Here is a 22830-nt window from a genome sequence, read left to right on the forward strand (position 1 = left end):
AGGCAGTGTCGAGTCTGATAGCAGTGGGTACATCTCATGGATTGGCTTTAATATTTGGTAAATTTTCTAACTACTTTCCTTATTTTAAATATTAAGTATTTGGGGTTTTTTAAATAATGTCTTTAAAATCACAGTTTATATAGTAAACTTAATTTTTTTGAAAAAAGTCAGAAAAACTTGAAAAGTAGCAGTCAGCGTTTTTATAGTTAAAAATTACTTGACTCAGCTTCATTTTGTTGCTCATTGCAAGTTTATTTTCTTCTTTATGAATTTATAAGCTATCATATCATATCTTTTGACTCTCTGCAGACCTAGACAAAAAGGATATAAAGTTGAGAGGTTGTCATTTCGTGTTCCTCTGGTTTGTGGTGGTGCTAATGTTTTATTCTAAATCATATCTGAGTAGTAGGTATTTGAAAAGATCTTCAGGGAAAGAGATTCCCAGGCTTTCTCAGTAATTTTCAGTAACTCTTACTGACAGTGTTTTTTTCCATTTACATTGTAAATCCCTCTAAACAGAAAAATTTTTAGCCCATAATCACTTTCTTTTTTTGGTTGAGAAGAGAACTTAGCTAGTTTTATTTGTATGGTAGGTGATAGTCCTATTTTCTCATTTTCTTTTCCTACGTGAGACTAAATAAACCTAGTTTTAATCTTTCTTTGCTTTTGCATTCAATACTGTGAGCAGAACATTTTGTTCTGTTTACTTAAAAACTACTAGATAATATTTTCCTGTCATTTTTAATGTTCTCTATGGATCTTAAGTCTTTTGCAACTTTCTTAAATGGAATTCCTGATGACACTGTATTTTGGTAAGGACTCTACAGGATATTGTGTAAGGATTACCTGGGAAGACCTTAATAGCAGAACCACAGTTTGATCTCTGTGGGCCTTGCATTTTTATTTATCGTATGAGTGAATAACTAGTTATTTTCCCTTGTTTTTGAACAATTTGACTCCCTATTTATAAATTTTCCATTATGCCAAAAGCCTTATTTATCTGTGTTTTTAACAACTAGTCTTTTCAAAGGCGATTGATATAAATAATAAAGTTTTTTTGTCTGGGGATGAGAAGAATGGAAACAAAAATATAATTCTCTTGAGAACTTTAGAATTGATTCTTTAAACAACAATTTTTTCTTATTCCATAATATGTGTTCATAATAAAATATTTAGATGAGCAAAAGATTGAAGATACACCAAATTCTGCCATCCAGGAATAATTCCTAACATTTCTGTATGGCCTTCTAATCTTTTTTCCTGTACATGTGTGTATATATATGTACACACCCCCAAATGGGATCATGTTAATTTGTAACCTGCATTTTCATTATAATGAACATCTTTCCATGTGATTATTAGTCATCTGTAACATAATTTTTTTCTGTATTAAGTTATTAGCTTTTTTTTTTTTATTGAAGTATGATCGATTTACAGTGTTGTGTTTCTGGTGTACATCAAAGCGATTCAGTTTATATATATATTTATATATTCTTTTTCATATTCTTTTCCATTATGGTTTATTACAGGATATTGAATATAGTTCCCTATGCTATACAGTAGAACCTTGTTGTTTATCTATGTTATATATGGTGGTTTGTATCTGCTAATCCCAAACTTCTAATTTACCCCTCCCCCTCTCCTTTGGTAACCGTGAGTTTGTTTTCTATGTCTGTGATTCTGTTTCTGTGTAACATCATTTTTAATGGCCACGTTTTACTTAATCGTTTCCTACTATAAGACATTTAGGTTGTTTCTAACCAAAAAGTAGAGTGATGAACATCTTTGTAACTGCATTTTTGTGCACATGATTATTTCCTTAGGACAAATTCCTAAAAGTGGGCTTGCGGAGGTCAGGGTATGAACATTTTAAACACTTCTGATGTATACTGCCTAATTGTCTTCTAGAAAGTTTTACCAGCTTGCTCTCCTATCACGTGTAGGAATGCTTGTTTTCCTATGAGGGCATAGTTGGTATCAGATTGATAGAATTCTGGGAAAGGATCTTCATAGGACTTTTAGTTCAATCCCCTTATTTACATATGAGGTGATTGAGAACCAGAGAGGTTAAGTGACATGTACAGAGCCAAATGCAGAATCAAGGAATACTGAATCCTAAGATCAGTACATTTCCACACTTCGAAGCAGTTCTCCAGTTCTGAGAGAAAAGGAGGCAAATTGCAAGATATATAAAGGAAAGAATGGAAGAACTAAGATGAATGAGGATAAAATATAATGTACGTGTTTATCTGTCAGCAGAATACATGTTTATTTTTGTTCCCACTTACCAGTACTTACTTTTCTTCAACTCTATCTGCTTTAATATCCCTTCCTTACCGCAAGGTTATAAGAATATGTGCCTGCTTATAATCAAATCCATGCAGAGCTTACTGCAACAAATTAAAATGAAGTCTTTTAGGGCTTCCTTGGTGGCGCAGTGGTTGAGAGTCCACCTGCCGATGCAGGGGACATGGGTTCGTGCCCCGGTCCGGGAAGATCCCACATGCCGCGGAGCGGCTCTGCCCGTGAGCCATGGCCGCTGAGCCTGCGCGTCCGGAGCCTGTGCTCCGCAATGGCAGAGGCCACAACAGTGAGAGGCCCGTATACCGCAAAAAAAAAAAAAAAAAAAATGAAGTCTTTTAAAATAAAAACTAACAGAGAAGAAGAGTTTATTGTTTTTCATTACTGTCTTCTTAATTTTCTTGGGCCTGCTTTCTAATTTTTTTAGACCCCAGCAACTTTCTTGTAGATTTGATGAAATAATAATCTTTCATTACAGTCTCATGAAAAAGAAAGTATGCCATAATGAACATTTTGAGAAAGGATCATAATATTCTAGTTAGGCTTTGGATTTTTAATCATGCAGTTAATAAATTTTACTCATTTTTGTGGGAATCAGATATTTGGACAATGAGTTTTAGTAAATGGATTTAAATTTGCTTGAAAGCCAGGAAAAAAATGGCAGAGTAATAATACTATGAAGTGTCTAGATTAGAGATCTGGGTTAAATCTGATCTTTTAAACATCTTTGTTGATCATAGGAAAAAGTGCAGAACTGTACTTGCTTAAGTACCATTAGATTCTCTTTGGAATAGAGGCCTGGGTCATTAAAATAGTAATCATTATAAGCTTCTTAAACGTCATGTAAATTGCCTTTTCTTATGGAATTATAGGTATATGGTATTTATTATGTATCTTGGTTCTTACCTAAATATAGGATCTCAAAAATTCGAATCTTAATAAAGATATCTCCCTATCCTAAGGCCCTTAGTTTTCCATTTTGGGGGTTGTTAGTATACTTTAGTAGATTATCTTTTGGAAATTGTTTTTGTTTTTATCAAGCTTAATGGACTTGGATTTACTGTGCTAAAATTTGGATATTATGCATTTTCTTTATTTCCGTACCAATACCTAAATATAAATGCTAGATGTATCATTTAATCACATTTAGTATCATTCCCACAGATAACTAAAGTTTATCACTTATACTCTTGAAATTTTACCTGTCTTTTCTCTGAACTTTTGAACTGATTTCTTGCTTTTCTCTTTTTTTTGATCTTTTCTCCATGGATTCAAAGGAAAAGGTATAGTAATTTTGGTTTGCATGAGTGACTCTTCTTCTTTTGACCTTTTTAATGTTGAAAAAGAATGTTACTAGTTACAGTCGATGTCCTCTTATGAAATGCTTATTGAAAAATTTTGAAATTAGTTAAAGTAGGGAATTGTTAAAAATTATAAATATATGCATACCTTTAATGTTTTATTTTAAATGAAAATAAATTAGTGAATATTGTTCTTAATCTTTTGGCGTAGACCAAAACTGTTTCTTTGAGTTTGTATCTGCCAGTTGGACGTCTGCAGCATCTTTTTTGGCATAAGCTGCATCAGTGATGGGTCATGCAAAATTTGTACTTTTAATTAAAAAAAGAGGTAAAAGCTTAGGCACCTGTGAATCAGTCGAGGTGTGCAAAATTTTAGATTTTCATAAAACTTCTTTTCAGTTTTCTGCAGTAGTCTTGTCCATACGTTACTTCATGACAGTTAATTTAAAGCAACTCATCTTTACCAAGTTTTTCTAAAACATTCATTTAACTTTCATAGAAACAACAGCTCTTTCTTTTCCACTGTATTTCATCAGTTGACAATATTGTTTAATTACATTTTTAAAGTACATTAGTATTCCAGTGACCTGAGCAGGTTTGGAAATGAACACAACTGACTTTTCGTAAGCATCTGAGTTCTAGAAAATAGCCAGTTAGCTGTGGGGAGTCAGTGTATCGTGGGCTTTAGTCAGTAAGTTTTATAGAGAGAATGGAGAACTTTAATTCTGTGTGTTTGTTAGATGGCGGTCAGGTAAAGTGCTTCTGCTGTTTTATGATCATTGATGAAAAATGTTTCCTAATAACTCTTTTCTTCTCCTTTGGTCTTAGAGAATATTTTAATAATGCACAAAGGAGTAGTATTGAAGAATGGTGAATACTGGCAATAAAAGTAGAGCTCCACACACATAATTAGATTTTGATTCCTTCTAGGATCTAGGTATTTCCTTCTCTGATGGTTTTTGGGATGTAGTTAAAACAAATTAGGGGTGAATAAATAGAGGATTAGATTAATTTTGGTATACGGAGAGCAGAAATTCTTGAAGTATGTACAAATTTAGATTTTATGGCTATTATAGACTTTATATGTTATTTATGGCTTTTCTTTGCTACTTAGCACATTACTCTTAAGCCTAGAATATGCTGAGATCTACCCTAAGTAAAGTGTACTGCGAAAGGTATACTAATAAAGAAATAGATAGAATTCATTGCACTACCAAATGGATGTGCTTTTTGTGGTATCTGGGCTTCGAGTTCTCTTAATTAATTGGTAAGCTATTTATTATCATTAATAATAATTCTTCATAGGACTTCCTTGGTGGACCAGTGGTAAAGAATCCACCTTACAATGCAGGGGATGCGGGTTCAATCCCTGGTCAGGGAACTAAGATCCCACATGCTGTGGGGCAACTAAGCCCACGCGCCACAACTACTGAGCTCGAGCGCCTCAACTAGAGCCCGCATGCTGCACACAACAGAGCCCATGAGCCCTGGAGCCTGTGTGCCACAACTAGAAAAGAGAAAACCCGAACGCCACAACTAGAGAGACGCCTATGCACCACAAGGAAGAGCCCGCACGCCTCAACGAAGATCCTGCATGCCGAAACTAAGACCCAACTCGGCCAAAAAAAAAAAAAAAATCTTAAAAAAAAAAAAAAATTCTTTGCGTGTGTGCCATTGGATAGTTTTCATATTTTTCATAGGCATTTACAAGATTTAAGCTCTATGCCAACTCTGAAGTTTATAGGAAAAATGATAGTCTCATTTCATATTTCTTGCCCAGATCAAGAGCCCCATTGGAGGAGGAGAATGTGGAGAGCTCTGATTTTCACCTTTCTTGCTTCTGTCCAGGTCCTTTTGTTCTTTCCATGTAGCTTTAGAAATTAAGTTTTTGGAAGAGGTTTTAAGTTTGTCTTCACCAAATACCTTTCCCCAGAATTGTCTAGAAAAATTTGGACTACAGAATGTTCTTCTAGTAGAAGAAACCTCTTCAATAAGACTCTGCTTTCTTCTTTCCACAGACATTCTACCTTTTCTGATTTTAGTCTGAATTGTATAGCAAGTTTGTTAATATGGCACCATAAACATAGAATGTATAATGACAGCAATAAGAATTGATAAGTATCTTTGTGGAGTTAAACTATGTTACATTTTATGTACTATTACCTCACAGCCACTCTACCTTATAAAGAGACATTATAAATATAATGAATACATTGTAAAAGTTAAGGACAAAAATTGACAGTGTTTTCATTAACATAGTCCTGTGGGATGTAAATTTAATACATATTTCAGGAGTGACCAAGGCTGATAATTTGGTCCTTGTCTTAGCTAGTTTTTTAGTACACAGGACCCACAGTCAGGAAAGCAGAGTCAGGTTTGGGTTTTTAATGTAGAAGTTAGATGTGTCTTTTTCCTTCCCTCTTTTTTTCTCTATTTCCTTTTTCTTAATGGTACCCTTATTCTCTATTTTGTCATACTCCTTAATTCTCCTGTGCTTACTTTCCCTGAGTTATAAGAGTACTTAAATAGTATAATTTTAAAAATAAATTTATTTATTTATGGCTGCATTGGGTCTTCGTTGCTGCATGCGGGCTTTCTCTATTTGCGGTGAGTGGGGGGGCTACTCTTCATTGCGGTGCATGGGCTTCTCATGGCGGTGGCTTCTCTTGTTGCGGAACACAGGCTCTAGGCATGCGGGCTTCAGTAGTTGTGGCACGTGGGCTCAGTAGTTGTGGCTTGCGGGCTCTAGAGCGCAGGCTCAGTAGCTGTGGTGCACAGGCTTAGTTGCTCTGCGGCATGTGGGATCTTCCCGCACCAGGGCTCGAACCTGTGTCCCCTGCATTGGCAGGCGGATTCTTAACCACTGTGCCACCGGGGAAGCCCAAATAGTCCAATTTAAAGTATGAACTTAGGTAAAGCAGGAAGCATTAGTTAGTGTCTTTAAGTATTGGTGGATCAGAGCTGTATAGAGTTTGGATCTCAAAACCGGGATTACAAAGGATCTCAGCAGGATGCTATCCAAACACTACTCTCCTAGAAGGCAGGTAGCCCGGGCTAAAGGGACTTCTTTTTGAGGCTGGTGTGGAATTTCTGTCTTTGTCCTCGTACTTTCAGCCCAATCGTTGGACTACTCGCATGACCCTAAGTGGTAGCATATATAGAAAATTGTTGCCCAACCGCTGAATCTTGACAATTTGCAGAATAAGGTATATGGATAATCCACGAACTGTAAAGGTGGCTCTGACAAAATAAGAATCATGGAAAACACTATTTTACGCATGCAATTTAATAAAGCAAAATTAAATGTGATGTCATTTTTAGAGTCAGGAAAAAGGAAATTTTAATAACTTGGATTAAACTGGAGGAGGGAGGAAAGTGTATGTAAGGAAAAAGTAAGGAAAAAAATCTGTAATTTTAATCATTTTAGATTTGAGTAAACATAGGACTTTTAAAATACATCAGACCTTGTATAGTTATGAATTTTATTCCTTTTCTGATATTCATCTTGGAAGGCTAAGATCTAAAATGATTTCAGAAAACATCAAATATTTCCTATGTGCTAGATAGAATACAGCCATTAATTGTGTCAGAACTCCTGGGGAGGTGGGGATTGCTATTTGAGCCTGCTTATGAACACAGAAAAATATTCTTACAGTAGTCACTTTGGATGGGCAAAAGGACTTACCTAGTATTATTCCCTACATTTGAGAATGAATGTCTTTAGGCTCTTTCTGATAACTAGATTTACCTTTATAGGAGGAAGATTTGCAAATGTGGCAGCTATTCAGATGATTGTCAGTTGGCTTCTGTGTGCAAGGCAGCAGGCTAGGTATTCTGGGGATGTTAATTCACTCATGATCTCAGCCTTTAGGGAGGTCATAGTCTAAGAGTGAGAGTAAGATGTATTTACCTCCAAAAATTAGCACATAAGATAGTGAAGGGAAGCACAAAGAATTGCTGGGGGGAGTTAAGAGACCTCCTGATTGTGCAAGTATGGTAGTTTTTTTCCCCCTTAAACAGTTAAATTTTGTAGGCATGCCTTCTTATGTTTAAATTTTTTATTTCATTGTTTTCAAGTGGGTACACTAATGAACTCTATATAATATAAAATAAGCATTGCCTAGGAGAAGCCCTAGAGGAATTTAATTATTAGATAATAAGGTTTAATAATATCTGAGTGCCTCCTGGAGAAATCAGAGGTGATTTCAGGCAAAATCATTGCCCTTAAGTAACTTAATCTAGTAGAGATTTGAATTATTTGCTTTTAGCATATCAAATGTTGATGCTTGAAAAGAATTTTCTTAAGCAGTTTAAACATACCCTGTGATTTTATTTATATTGTTCATTTGCCTGGTAAACCTTTTCTTCATGGATAATATAATGTAAATTTCAGCCAACTCTAAATTAATAAATTTTGATTTTTGAAGTTTTAAAGCTACTTTAAAAGATGGTATTTCATGTAACCTTGCATCCTAAAAATAGCAAGAAATACAATTCTAGAATGAAAGTTAGTTTGTTCAAAGAGCTTTCGAAGGATTTTTTTAACTTATTAGCAAGTTTTGCATTATGCTTCCTTGTAGTTATTGTTTTTTTCTGCTTTCTTAGTGTCTAATTCAATGCCCAGTGTCTAGTAGATGCTCAATAAATATATTTTAAGATGAATGTAACTTCATCGTTTGATTCTTTTGATACTTGCTACCTCAAAGTGTTTGAAAACAAGCCTATACTAAGTATATATTCACACCTTCATTTCTTTCTCTTGATTTTATCAATTGCTTTCTTTAGATCAGAATCAAGCTTTGCGACTCTGTCTGGGTAGCACTAGTGTTGGAGGTCAATATGGAGCCATCTCTGCCCTCAGTATCAACAATGACTGCTCACGACTTCTCTGTGGTTTTGCTAAAGGACAGGTAAATAGGAGCTCTATTTTACCCATAAGACAATGTAAAATCAATTTTAAAAAATGTATTATCTCTAAATCAGTATCTCGAAGACTAAAACGTGTTATAAAGTGACATGTCTGTAGAGCTAACCTGAGTTTGCTTAGTCTGACTTTTGTCCAAATTTTTAAATATTGACTGAGCCAGAGTCTGTGATTTTTAATATCTTAATTCATATGTCCATGTAAGTACATAGGTTTTATAAACCAACCAGGCTGTTATACAAAATTTACTTTCTTACTGTAGTGAGGATAATTGTTGATTTTTAAGTACACTATATTCTGCTTTGAGTATTCTTATTACTGTGTTCCTAGATAACTATTTTGGTATTTCTTTTTCTTCTGAAACTGGCAGTAAATTTTGTTTCTTCTCTTCTTCTGACATATTAATTGGTTTGGCAGTAAGCCTTTCTATAATTTTTACCAGTGCTAAAGAGATTGACTCATTAAAGAAATTTCTTTTACCTCTCAGTAAAACAACAAGATTTAAAATCTGAAGGGAAAAGTAGGTTGGGCAGGATGAGGGGAGGATGAAGATGAAATAAAGGCCCCATGCTTTAGTGGATCTGCAACCTTTAGTTATGTTTTAACTTTATAGTTCTTTGTCTGCAATGTTTATAGACCAGGAATAGATTATTTCAGCCAAAAGCCAGGATACTTAAGTCCAAAAAAGAGCAATAAATTTGTTTTTAAAGCATTTAGTTGTCTTATAGATCACTATGTGGGATTTGGCCAGTGGAAAACTTCTAAGATCAATAACAGATGCTCATCCTCCAGGAACAGCAATATTGCATATTAAGGTAAAGTCCTTATTTTCTTTTTCTAATAATCTTTATTATTATGCCTTTGTATCCATTTTTAAGTAGATTTCTTTATAAACAGAATCCTTGAGCGTGAACTGTCTTTTATTTGACTGGCCCAACAAGATGTTTTCCCAAGTGAAAACCAGAGATGGGCTGGCATGGTAACATTCAGCTATAAGTTGTATTGAAGTCTAGTAGATATAGCAGGAAAGAGAGTAAATTGATGTGATCCTGGACGAAAGCCTGGCAGCAAAGACAGGCAGCACCCTACTGAAAACCCATGTGCAGGTTTTAAAAGGTCTTTTTACTTTGTTTAGTCCGCCAGGATTTCATTGCTGAGGTGGTGTGCTCTGTCACACTTTGTTGGGAATTACCTGAAGTTCAAGGCACCAATTGTGAAAGAACCAAGCTTTACGTTATGTTTAGAAACAAATCTGTTGGTTTATTTTCTTTCAGGCCTCCAAAGGAAGAGCATCAGATTTGAATCTTGGCTTTCTCCTTACATGCCTGAAAATAATAAACCAACTTAGGTAACAGATTTCATTTATAAATGCAATGCGAACCTTGGTTTTTGTATGCTGTCAAGCCCATGTTCAGAAGTATAAAATGTACAGGACTATAACTAAGGAAGTCTAAAATCAGATCTTCTGGATTTTAACCATGTACACATTTGGTTACTTAGCTGTGCAGACCTCTCTTATCCATACACATTCTTTTTAAAGTCTGGTAGCATCTGGAGTCTATGTGTCTGCATCTCGGTTAGTGACATAAAAGTCTTTTGTGACAAAGCAGCATTGAAGCATTTAGTTACAATGAAAACAACCAAGACAAGTAAAAGTAGAGAGAATTCCTCCTCTTTCTGAACATCATGGCAGTTTATCTTGACCTCTTTTCATATGGCATGAGCCAACCTCTAGTATGTTGTAGTTGTTTGTGTTATGTCTTATCTCCTTTAATAGATTGAGATCTTTGAAACCAGGGTCTATTTCTCTTTAATTTTTGTGTGTTACATGTAGTAGCACATTACAATAAACAGTGCTCAATAAATGTTTGGTTGGTTGTTTATAAAAGTCTAGTCCATTTGCAGAAAAATGCAAAATCTTTGGGAGAAGCAATAGGAAACAAGAGATAAAGGCAGAGAGAAAAAGGCAGAAGAATGCAGCTGACGTTAAAAGCAGACTAGTAGTGGATGTTGTGTTTCTTGGGAATGGTGATAAGTGCAGGCACTGACTTTACTTCTGAGGTCTTCCATTGACAACGGCTACTTGTGCTTCAAACCTCTTACTCGTTGTTCTCCAGACTTAACCCTACACAACCCATCAATAACAGTTTGGCCTTTAATTCATTTATATATACATATGTGTGTGTGTGTGTGTATGTGTGTGTGTATATATGTATATATATATATATATATATAAAAATATTTAAAAATTATTTAAATATATTAGTATACTATAAGTACATTATAAAACACATACACAAGAAGTAGAAAATTAATAAATAAAATCATGAGTGCTATTACTTTCCCTACACTCCACTTTGGCAACTACTCAGCTAGGCCTTGAGAACAAAGGTGTAGGACTTCTTTACCCGTGTGTGGGGTTGAGGAAGAATAATTTCATAGTAGCCTCCTGTACCTCAACCATCCCTGAAGAGCACAAAGGCATGAGATTTAGGATGGTTTTACAAACCTCTGTGGTTAGGGAGACTAGTCACTGTAAGTGATACAAATTAAGTTATTCAATTTTGTATCTTACAACACTCATATCTACCATACCGCATAAGCCCTTAGGACCATCTGTCATTCTGAACATTATTTATTATTTGAGTTTTCCAGGGTAGATAATAATAACTGAAGGTATACTCTGTCGAAGAAGATTGAGGGGGCAGCACGTTTTAGGAAGAGTTACATAAAAAGTTAAACTTTTACATGTAGTGGATTAACTCTTCAGTTATTGGAAAACATATTCCAATAAGTTTATTTCCCAAAGATACAAAATATCTTTCACTGTGTCTTTATTCTTGAAAGCTAGGCAACTGCAAATGTATCCAGAGTATCCTATTTAGCTTAATAGCAAGTTAGAAAAAATTAATTTAAGAACCTAAGTAGAGAACCTTAGGGCTTTTATGAGTCATAGTTTGTATTTTTCTTTTATCCTGATGAAAGGTGGTTTTTGCTTTTTTTAAAGCCTCATTTTTTTAAAGATATTGAGCCATTTTTATTCCAAATATGGGTAAGTTTGTATGTTTAGAGTACTGAGGTAGATATAGTTTAGGTGATTTCAAATGCTATTAAATGTGTTTGTCTTAGATTTTATAATTTTTTCCCTTACCTTTTTAATACTTGATTAGTTGTCTGAAAATGTGTAAGAAAATAAATTCCTTCTCTGTTTAGTTTACAGATGATCCAACTCTTGCAGTTTGCAACGACAGCGGAGGCTCTGTTTTTGAATTGACATTTAAGTAAGAGACTAATGGACATTTGTAGACAAATGAAAAGATTAGCTCCAGTTTAATAACTTGAAGTTGAATATGAAGAGGTCTGGAAAACCCATGTGATTGGAAATAGCTTGTGGCTGTGTATTACACTTAACCTGGGGGGGCTTATAGAACATACAGAGCACCAGGCTGGGCCCCCGCCCCAATTCTATTGCAGTAGGTCCGAGATGGGATTCTAGACTCCTACTCCCCAGAGTGTTCATAAGCTCTGTCAATCTTGGGAACCATTATTCTGGAGTATCTCACTAATTTCCGTTTAGGCCCCAGGCCCAGTTGATTATAACCATAATGGCCAGGTGTAGAAAGGTTTTTATTGCCTTGGCATTGCCCTGTTTACTCTTTAAATAAGAGGAAAGACTATTTAGATACATGGAAGAACATTTACAAATCTGAGTTTAAAAAAAAGTAGAACAAAAAATTCAATGTGTATTATATTTCCATAAGTTCTTCAAAGTAAGGACTATGTTTCTTGTATTTCTCATACCTTCTAACAATGTTGAGCCCAAAGTAATTGCTTAAAAAATACTATTGATTTATTTAGCTAATGTTTATTGAGCATCTCCTATGTGTAGGCATTGTTCTAGACACCAGAGTTACAGCTATGAACCAGGCAAGGTTGCTACTCCAATAGAACTTACATTCTAGTTGGGTCGGGGGTAGGGAGGCACAATAAATCAATGCATAAATGAAATAACTGTAGATAGTTATGAGTACTGTGAAAAAAATAAAACAGGTCAGTGTGCTGGAGTGCATTTGAGTATAATTTAGTAAGGCTTCTCTCCGAAGGTGACATTTGAGCAAAGACCTGAATGACAATCTGGTCAACAAGTGGAAAGATCTAGGAGAAGTGTTCCAGGCAGAGGGACGTTCAAGCACAGAGCCTTTGAGGTGGGCACAGCATGGCATGCTGGAGCAGTGGAGGGAAAGCAGGTGTGGCTGGAGCAGGCGTTTGTCAGGAGCAACAATAGTGGGAGAGGAGTGAAGGCAGGAGCCAGATCATATAGGACCTTTTAAACATGGTGAAGAGTGGATTTTATTTTATGTACAGTGGCAAGCCATTGGAGATTTTTTAGGAGAAGGGTGATAAATCTGACCCACACATTAAAAATGACATGCCGATGTCATGTGGAGTTTGGATTGTTGGGGGCAGGAGTAACAATTGTTGGATTGTTAGGAGGCTTTTGTAGTAGGCCATGCTAGGGCTATAGTGCCTTGGAGCATTGCTAAGTTGATCTGACATTTTTTGGTTACATTTTCAGGAGAGTGATGGGAGTGAGGACATGTGAATCTAGATGCCTGTTCAGTGGTTCCAAGGGTGAAGTTTGCTGTATTGAGCCTCTCCATTCTAAGCCCGAGTTGAAAGATCATCCCATCACACAGTTTTCCTTACTGGCCATGGCATCCTTAACAAAGGTAGGTATATTTAGAAGATGAAGCTCATAACTTTAGAGGCTTTGAACACCCAAAATTTGAAAATTGCAGGGTAAATATTAAAATGTATTTTTTCCCCTAAAGATACTGGTCATTGGATTGAAGCCATCCTTGAAAGTGTGGATGACTTTTCCTTATGGACGGGTAAGTAAGCCTCTCCGTCTTATTGGTAAAAAGACCGTGTCAGGAGATTGGGGAGAATGACTTGCAAGTGGCACATTCTGTGAGGTTGTCAGAAAACTAGGTAGAATGGAAATCAGTGCTGCAAAGGTCACTGTCTGATTACCTTGATGTGACCAAAGCAGCATAAGCTGGTGACTACAGCAGTAACCTGGGGATCACAAGATCTGTACTTTTCTACCTTTATTCTGTTAAGTTTTTCTCTCATGAACAGCTGCTGCTTTGATAATGAACTGCTGATAGAGAACACCCCACCGTAATACCCAGCATGAATTGCTGCTGCATACTCTTTCCTTGGCTTCTTCTGCCTCTGATATTTTACTTTGGAGGATGATGATACTCAGAACGTATTACGCACACCTCAATTTCCCTTTTCTTTTTCCTGATTCGTTGTTTTCAAAGAGTTGTTTTCTTCCTGTGTGTATATGAGGAGAGGCATTGATGGGATGGGATGGGAAGGAGAATGATGATGCAGAACGAAGACTGGTTCAGAAAGTAGCCGCTGTAATGAGGGAGCTCACTCTTCTGTTTTCTTGTTGGTACTCGGTGTATCTTTGGACCCCAGGGGAAGCAGGTCTGCCCTTTCAGCTGGCAAAGCTGGCTTATATTGCCATTAACAGTTCTTAGGTGAGCTTCATTGGCTAATTGAGATTTATCATGGTAGTATGTGTTTACATCTTTTTGTATGTTTTTATTGGTGTTTTTTCCCAGCATTTTATTATGAACATTTTCAAACAAATAGAGAAGTTGAAAGAATTTTACATTGAACATCTATATACTTACCATTGTAAAACTCTACCATTAGCATTTTATTGTATTTTATTATATACCTGTTTGTGCACCCATCAAATTATGTTTTTTTAAAATGTATTTCCAAGTAAATTACAGAAATTAGTACTCTTTTTTCCTAAATAATCAACATGCTTATGATTAAGTACATTTCAGTATTTGTTGAAGTTTTTCCTTTGGTGTAACAATTTACATACAACAAATGTACAGATCTTGAGTGTACATTTGCTGGACTTTGACAAGATGTATGTACTTTTGTAATCCAAACCTCTGTCAAGATGTGGAACATTACCATCCACACAGAAAGTTCCCTCATGACACTTCCCAGTCAGTCTCTGCTCCTTTGGAATTGGTTGATTGATTGATTGATTGGCTGCATTGGGTCTTTGTTGCTGCGTGCCGGCTTTTCTCTAGTTGCGGTGAGCGGGGGCTACTCTTCATTGTGGTGCATGTGCTTCTCGTTGCGGTGGCTTCTCTTGTTGCGGGGCATGGGCTCTATAGACGCGCGGGCTTCAGTAGTTGTGGCACATGGGCTTCAGTAGTTGTGGCTCGTGGGCTCTAGAGCACAGGCTCAGTAGTTGTGGCGCACAGGCTTAGTTGCTCCGCAGCATGTGGGATTTTCCCGGACCAGGGCTTGAACCAGTGTCCCCTGCATTGGCAGGCGGATTCTTAACCACTGCGCCACCATGGGAAGTCCCTCCTTTAGGAATTTTAATAAGAAATTAGGAGAAGTTTTATCAAGGAACACCAGTCAGATGCTGTTGTAAACCAGAGTTTTCCCTTTGTTTTTCTGTGTGTTAACAGTGATGACTTTTTTTCCCCTTCTCCTCACTTAGATGGATCCTTCCAGTGTTCCATTGCTGGCCTGGCACTTCGTGGCAGTGCATAATTATGTGAATCCCATGCTTGCCTTCTGCAGAGGAGATGTTGTTCATTTTCTACTGGTAAGTCCTAATATGATGCTAGATCTGTGGTAAAGTCCTTTATCATAAGATTATTTTTTTAATTCACCAGTAATTTAATATTGTGTCAAAGAAATATGCTATCATAATTCTTTGGAGAGAGAGTGACCTATTTAATGTTTATTGGAGGCTTTAGTGGTTAACATGGAAAACAGATGATCACCCTCAGCTCCATGCCTCTTCATGGTATATTTCTCAGTTCCATCTCCTTTGACTAATAAATAATTGATGGTTTATGTGTATGTATAAATATATAGATGTACATAGGTCTGTATTAATGGCTTACCTATCTACATATAGTGTATTTATTAGACATCAAGTTATCATTGAGCACATACTATGTTATCTACACTGTAATGGACACAAGGCAATTGAAAGAAGTATAAAATTTAACTCCTTCTTTCACATAGGTTAAGATATGTTTTGAAAGGCAAAACCAGTATGTTCATTACTACTAGTGAGAACAGTTTAAGGATTCAAGTATGTGATGAGAATTTAAAAATTGATATAAGTTCAGAGTATGAAGAGATTTGTATAGACTAAAGAGGCTGTGGAAGACTTTATGAAGGATATAAGGCAGATACTAGGGACTTCCCTGGTGGCGCAGTGGTTAAGAATCCGCCAACCAATGCAGGGGACACGGGTTCGAGCCCTGGTCCAGGAAGATCCCACATGCCGCAGAGCAACTAAGCCCCTGTGCCACAACTACTGAGTCTTTGCTCTAGAGCCTACAAGCCACAACTACTGAGCCTGCGTGCTACAACTACTGAAGCCCGTGCACCTAGAGCCCATGCTCCACAACAAAGACAAGCCACCGCAATGAGAAGCCCGCGCACTGCAATGAAGAGTAGCCCCAGCTCGCCGCAACTAGAGAAAGCCTGTGTGCAGCAATGAAGACCCAACACAGCCAAAAATAAATAAATAAATGAATTTATAAAAAAACCAAAAAACAAATAAAGGCAAATACTGTAGGAGGGGTGAATATGCATATTGGGGAAAATAAGATGAACTGAAGTTATAGAGGTAAGAATGTGCCTGTGGAATCTCTTCTTGGGTTTCCTAGCTCAGTGAAGCAAGTACACCACTATCCACCTAGCTTCTTCAGCCAGAAATCTAGGAGTTGCCTTTCAGTTACACTTCTCCCTTTATTTCTACTCTATCACACATCTATTGACTCTGAGTATACTTCCTCTTTGTCTCCCCCATTGCTGCTTCCCACTGACATCTCTAGCCTAGGCTCTGGAGTAGCTTCCTGACTAGTCTTTGGCCTCAGTGTCTTTTTTTTTTTTTTTTAATTGAAGTGTAGTTGATTGACAGTGTTGAGTTAGTTTTTGGTGTACAGCAAAGTGATTCGGTTTATATATATATATATATATACACACACACACACACACACACACACACACACACACACACACACACACACATATATATTCTTTTTCAGATTATTTTCCATTATAGATTATTATGAGATACTGAATGTAATTCCCTGTGCTGTGTGGTAGGACCTTGTTGTTTATTTTACATAGAGTAGTTTGTACCTGCTAATCTCAAACTCCTAATTTATCCCTCCCCCTCCTTTCCCCTTTGGTAACCATAAGTTTGTTTTCTATGTCTGTGAGCCTGTTTCTGTATTGAAAATAAGTTTATTTGTATCATTTTTTTAGATTCCACATATAAGCAATATCATATGGTATTTGTCTTTCTCTGACTCAGTACGATAATCTCTAGGTCCATCTGTGTTGCTGCAAATAGCATTATTTCATTCTTTTTTGTGGCTGAATAGTATTCTGTTGTATGTATGTGTGTGTGTGTGTGTGTGTGTGTGTGTATACATATATATTTATACACCACATTTTCTTTATCCATTCCTCTGTCAACGGACATTTAGGTTGCTTCCATGTCTTTGGCCTCGGTGTCTTTACATATGCCAGCACCTCTGCCAGGAAAGCTGTGTGCTCTCTTCCACATTATACTGGCTCATGATTAGCATTGCCTTTCCTGACCTCCTGACCTCAGTTAGCATTTCCCGCTTCATAGACACCGATAAGACCTTTTTTGACAACATTCAGCATTTTTAAAATTACTTATCTAATATTTTTTTTCCTCACTAGACTGAAAGCTCTGTAAGTCTAAAACCAACTCTACTGCTCTATTCCAGCCACTAGGACAGTGCTTGTATATAGAAAGTCCCTAATAAATATTTATAGAGTTAATGACAGGGAGAAACTTACTGTTGAGAATAAAGTTGAACATACGGCATGGATCTTGATTAGGGGTTGGCAGACTATGGCCTATGGGCCAGATCTGGCGGGCTGCTTGTTTTTGTAAAGTTTTATTGAATACAGTCATGCCCATTCGGTTATGTATTATTTGTGGCTGCTTTTGCACTACTGTGGCAGAGTTGAGTAGTCGTGACAGAGACTGTACGCTCTGTAGAACCTAAAATACTTACTGTATGGCCTTTTACAGAAAAAGATTGCCAACCTCTGATCTAGATTATATAATAATTGACCTAGATTGGTAATGGGGAGCAATCACATGTTCTTAGGTAATTAAAGTGATGTGATTAAAGTGACGATTTAGGAAGATCACTGTAGAAATAGTAAAAAGAACAGATTATAGGAGGTTGGAGGGAAAAGAAAGGTTTTGCTCTTGTAATAAAGCAAGTGTGAGGTCTTTAGACAAGGATGGTTGGTTGCAGTGAGAGCTAGGGATGGCATTTTGAAGGAAAGACAAGGCTTCTCATCTTAGTGGATCTGGGGACTGAAGGACATAAACGAAACATTGCATTTCTGGCTTTGCATTTTAGAAGCATGAAATATTCAATGAGTTAGGGTCAGGGAAGAATTTAATGTGTTGGGTTGGAAGCGAAGGTGAGACTCTCAAGTGTTGTATTGGGGAATGTCCTCTGGGAGGATAGGCAGTCCAGGTCTGGGGTGAAAATGAGAATTCCAGAATAGAGAAGGTAGTTGAAGCTGTGAAAATCAAAAGCAAAAGCACACATAACCTTGGTGGACACTCAAGTAGGGGAAAGGAAAAAGAAAAGACAGTAGGAAAGGAAGATCCTATAAAGGCATCTAGGGGTAGGAGGGGAAGTAGACCAGTATGGCATCACAGAAGATGAAGAAGGAGAGGCTTCAGGACATTATCAATTCCAGGGTAATACCAATGCCAAAGAGAGATCAAGGAAGAAGACTGAAGATAAGGCCACCAGATATGCAAGAAGTAGTTCTTTAGAAACTTTTCAGAGGACTAATTATCAGTGGAATTGAGGTGGAAGCTAGATTATAGAGCCTTGTTAAAGAAATGAGTATCTAGAAGAACAGACTCACACAATCATAGTACAGCATTTGGTTATAAGAGGAAAAAGAATGGTTAACTTTCTGGAAGAAGTTAATGAAGGGAAGGTGTTTTGCTTTTGTTTTTTGAAGGTGGAAAAGTTAGAAACCTGTTTGATAGCAAGAGGAAAAAGGTCCTTTGAAAGGAGTGACTGAGTATGTTAGCGGGGGGGGGGGGGGGATATTAAACAGCAATGGAGGGAGTAGGATTTAGAGTATATACAGGTGAAGTGATTTTGTTTAGCAAGGACTTTAGCCAATCTTAGAATAGTTAATGTTGGCATTGACCTTTTTGTTTACGAAACACTTTCAACATATGCAAGATATGGAACAATTTGGTGCTGTCTTATTTTCATTTTACAAATGAGGGAACTGAAAGAATAAATGATTTACTCTTGGTGACTCAGCTGTAATAGTGGAACTTACTCTTAAACACATAGCTGTAGATCTTACGCTTCTTTTTACCAGAGCATTCTTTCTTACAGGGGGAGGTGACTTAGGAAGTGAAGATGGGAGTACACAAAGGGCTCACACTAAATGGTCTCAGTTGTTTGTTAAGATATCTGGTGAGGTCAACACTACAAGTGTTGGGACTAGAAGGCAAAGAGGAATTGTGACTTAAAGGGAAAGGAAGACATCTGGAAGACTACTATGGAGAGTATGCAAGAAAACCCAGGTTGAATTAAACGTCATGAATTTCAGGCAGGTCATTGTGGTGTGTTGTTCTTCAGTGCTCTGTCACCTTGGAGCATAAGTGGAGAGAGCAAATTATAAGGATGATTGAAGATTATAGAGAGTATATATATATGCATATATAAGTAAAATATTGACACTTGAGATTCTTTTGGGAAATTTTGGGCTGTTTGAGCTATAATAGTATCATACTTCACCCAAAGAAGTCTAGTCTTGTCACTGCAGCGGTTTTTTTTCTTTTCATGAACTTTTGTTTTACTTTTTTACATTATGCCACCAATCCCATTTTATGCTTTAACTCTGGCTAAATAGTCACTGACGTGATGCAGTTAGGTTTTTCTGAATTATGACAGAGTGAATATTACATACAGCATTTGCCTGTACAGACATACCCCAGGGATATTGTGGGTTCAGTTTCAGACCACTGCAATAAAGCAAATATTGCAATAAAGTGAGTCACATAAGTTGTTTGGTTTCCAAGTGCATATAAAACTTATGTTTACACTATACTGTAATCTTTTAAGTGTGCAATAGCATTATCTCTAAAAAAAACAATGTACATACCTTAATTTAAAAATACTTCATTGCTAAAAAATGCCAAAACAATTACAATATTAACATCAAAGATCACTGATCACAGATTACTATAACAATACAATAATAATGAAAAAGTTTGAAGTATTGCAAGAATTACCAAAATGTGGCACAGAGACATGAAGTGAGCAAATGTTGTTGGAAAAATGGTGCTGATAGATTGATTGACACAGGGTTGCCACAAACCTTCAGTTTGTAAAACACACAATATCTGGAAGCACAATAAAGTGAAGTGCAATAAAACAAGGTGTGCCTAAACTGACAACTAGACCACTGACCAGGTGTACTATGGATTTTGGTACAAATCATGATGTGAATGATTTTTTTCATTTGTATAGTTTCTTTAATTATCAATATTTTTGTTTTATCCATATTCTGAATGGAAATCATTTTCTTGGTGGATTGACTAGGTGAGACTTTAAAACGTCTCTCAAACAATAGCTGATATTTAGGTTGTTTTTATTTCATCATCAGGTTAAGAGAGACGAATCTGGAGCAATACATGTTACTAAGCAAAAGCATCTTCACCTATATTATGACCTCATCAACTTTACTGTGAGTATTATTGAAATGAAATATCCCCGTTCATTTTATGTAATTGTTTTGAGTCCATGTTGTATTAAGGCTACCAGGATTTCTGTCATAAATCATGACCTTTAGGAGTATATAAAATGTGGACACAAGTGGAGTCCTGGGCTTCCCTGTGGTGCAGTGGTTAAGAATCCGCCTGCCAATGCAGGGTACATGGGTTTGAGCTCTGGTCCAGGAAGATCCCACATGCCGCGGAGTGACTAAGCCCCTGCGCCACAACTACTGAGCCTGTGCTCCGAAACAAGAGAAGCCACCGCAGTGAGAAGCCCGTGCACTGCAATAAAGAGTAGCCCCCACTCGCTGCAACTAGAGAAAGCCCGCGTGCAGCAACAAAGACCCAACGCAGCCAAAAATAAATAAATTTTTTAAAAAAGTTAAATCCTGCGTGTACTGAATAAAGTCTGAGGCTGGTGTGATGCCACATTATTTTTATTGCCTTTTAGCCTTATGTCCTGATTAGCTCAAAGGGGAGGTCAGAATCATTTCTTCAGGATCATTGCCGGGCTTTCTTTGTTAACACAGTTTTGTACTTCTGAGTATGTCCTAATTGGTTCAGGAGTTCAGGAGCTATTCTTTATCTGTGGCTAAAAACTTTTCAGAGTTCTCTCTCTACTGTGCATCTCAGTCCTGAGCAACTTTTGGTTTAAAAAAAAGAGATGATTTCTTTTTGCATCAATTTTTATAATAGATGATTTATTAATTTATTTGCACATTGCCTTTCAATCTCATGTACAGACTTGATTTAGAAATAATACTTTTTTTCATACACATTTCATGAAATAATTTTGTTCAACCTCTTCTCACGCGTATAAGACGTGAGTGTTTTTGTCATCACCAGAACCCCTTGTTGAAAATCATCTAACACAGTTTTCTAGAATTCATCATCATTGCTTCCATTTAAGATGTTTGAGATACAGCACTTTAAAAAGCTGCATATGATTCTGTCCCTGGAAAAAATTTTCCCAACCACAGGTAGCCATTCTCCTAATAGTAGGACAGTTGGTGTTTTTCATTTGTCCTGTGGCTTATTCATGATGTGACCCCTAACTGCATTGCTTTGTAAATTACCTTTAAAAGGCTTGTTTACAGTGTGTCAACATTTAAAATTGTGAGGATCTAATCCCAAGAATAATTGCTAATCCTGCTAACATTTTTTGTCATTCTTTCTCTTTTAACCAGGTGACCTTTGAAAACATCTAAAAACTAGCACTAAGTTTATAGAGGGCTGAATAATGTGTCTTTCCTAAATGATGCTTTGTTTCTCAAAGTAGAGTAATCAAGAGAGCACCTTACAAAAGCTCTTTGTATATGATTTGAGTGTCAAACTCTGTTTCCTGAGGGACAGTTTTTTTTTGGAAAACCAAACCCTTCCTGTGTAACAGTGTTAAAGTATATATTCAACATAGTTAAAAGAAAATTGATCCATTTTCAACTTGATTGTTTTTGATATGATATTATGCAAATAATTTCTGATAACATGAGAAGAGTTCATATAAATAAACCAAAATGAATACCAGAGAGAGAAAGTACAGGGGAAGTACTTTGTTCTGGTTAATTTAGAATTCTAATTGAGCAGATTTTAAGACTTCATTTATTTCTTGGGAAGGGATTGAGATTTTTCAAAATAATATTTTGGGGCTTCCCTCGTGGCACAGTGGTTGAGAGTCCGCCTGCTGATGTAGGGGACACGGGTTTGTGCCCCGGTCCGGGAAGATCCCACGTGCCGCGGAGCGGCTGGGCCCGTGAGCCAAGGCCGCTGAGCCTGCGCATCCGGAGCCTGTGCTCCGCAACGGGAGAGGCCGCGACAGTGAGAGGCCCGCGTACAGCAAAAAAAAAAAAAAAAAAATTTGAAAATAAGAAATCTTATATATAACCCAATAAATTTATCAAAATGGTATCCTTCAGAAGATTTTAACATTATTATTGTTATTACTTTTAATATTATAATAGTACTAATTAAAGAATATTCAGAATATATAGAGAAATAGAAAGAGCAAAGAACTCTGCCATAATTTGTAGGTATGTTTTGAAGGAAATATATATTTTAAATAGCTTGTATTTTTAAATATGAATTACTTAAATGGTAACAATCATTCTTTGACCAGATAGGTTTATGAGGTTTCATTTGCCCTTTTGTTTGATTAATGTCAAAACCACTAGAAATGCAAAGTTGGTCACTTTGCTTAAGTCACTGTGCCGATGTACCTTTCAAAAACATTGATAAAAAACAGTATATCCCATAATATCTATTAGAGCTCTTAATTAGCCTTCTTTTACACTATGAGTCATTTTAACACCATCAAAACTCAATACTACGCTGTGCACCTGTCGTTCTCTGGGTTGTCACCGAGTAGTTCTTGCTGTGATTGTGGTGTCATCAAGTTATTAATTAAATGGATAAGGTCG

General features: G+C 36.6%; 1 protein-coding gene across 3 annotated transcripts in view; it reads left to right on the forward strand.

Moving 5' to 3' along the window:
- The window catches only part of VPS8 (VPS8 subunit of CORVET complex), a 300406-nt gene that overhangs the window by 30825 nt on the left and 246751 nt on the right, over positions 1-22830 (forward strand). For all 3 annotated transcript variants that reach the window (XM_049709893.1, XM_049709894.1, XM_033403195.2), the window contains exons 7-14: positions 3-57; positions 8388-8512; positions 9255-9341; positions 11740-11807; positions 13103-13256; positions 13359-13418; positions 15080-15187; positions 20308-20388. In XM_049709893.1, the coding sequence (XP_049565850.1) occupies positions 3-57; positions 8388-8512; positions 9255-9341; positions 11740-11807; positions 13103-13256; positions 13359-13418; positions 15080-15187; positions 20308-20388 (738 nt within the window). The remainder of the gene's footprint in view (positions 1-2; positions 58-8387; positions 8513-9254; positions 9342-11739; positions 11808-13102; positions 13257-13358; positions 13419-15079; positions 15188-20307; positions 20389-22830) is intronic.

Source organism: Orcinus orca, chromosome 5, assembly GCF_937001465.1.
Source record: "Orcinus orca chromosome 5, mOrcOrc1.1, whole genome shotgun sequence".
Classification (NCBI taxonomy): Eukaryota; Metazoa; Chordata; class Mammalia; order Artiodactyla; family Delphinidae; genus Orcinus; species Orcinus orca.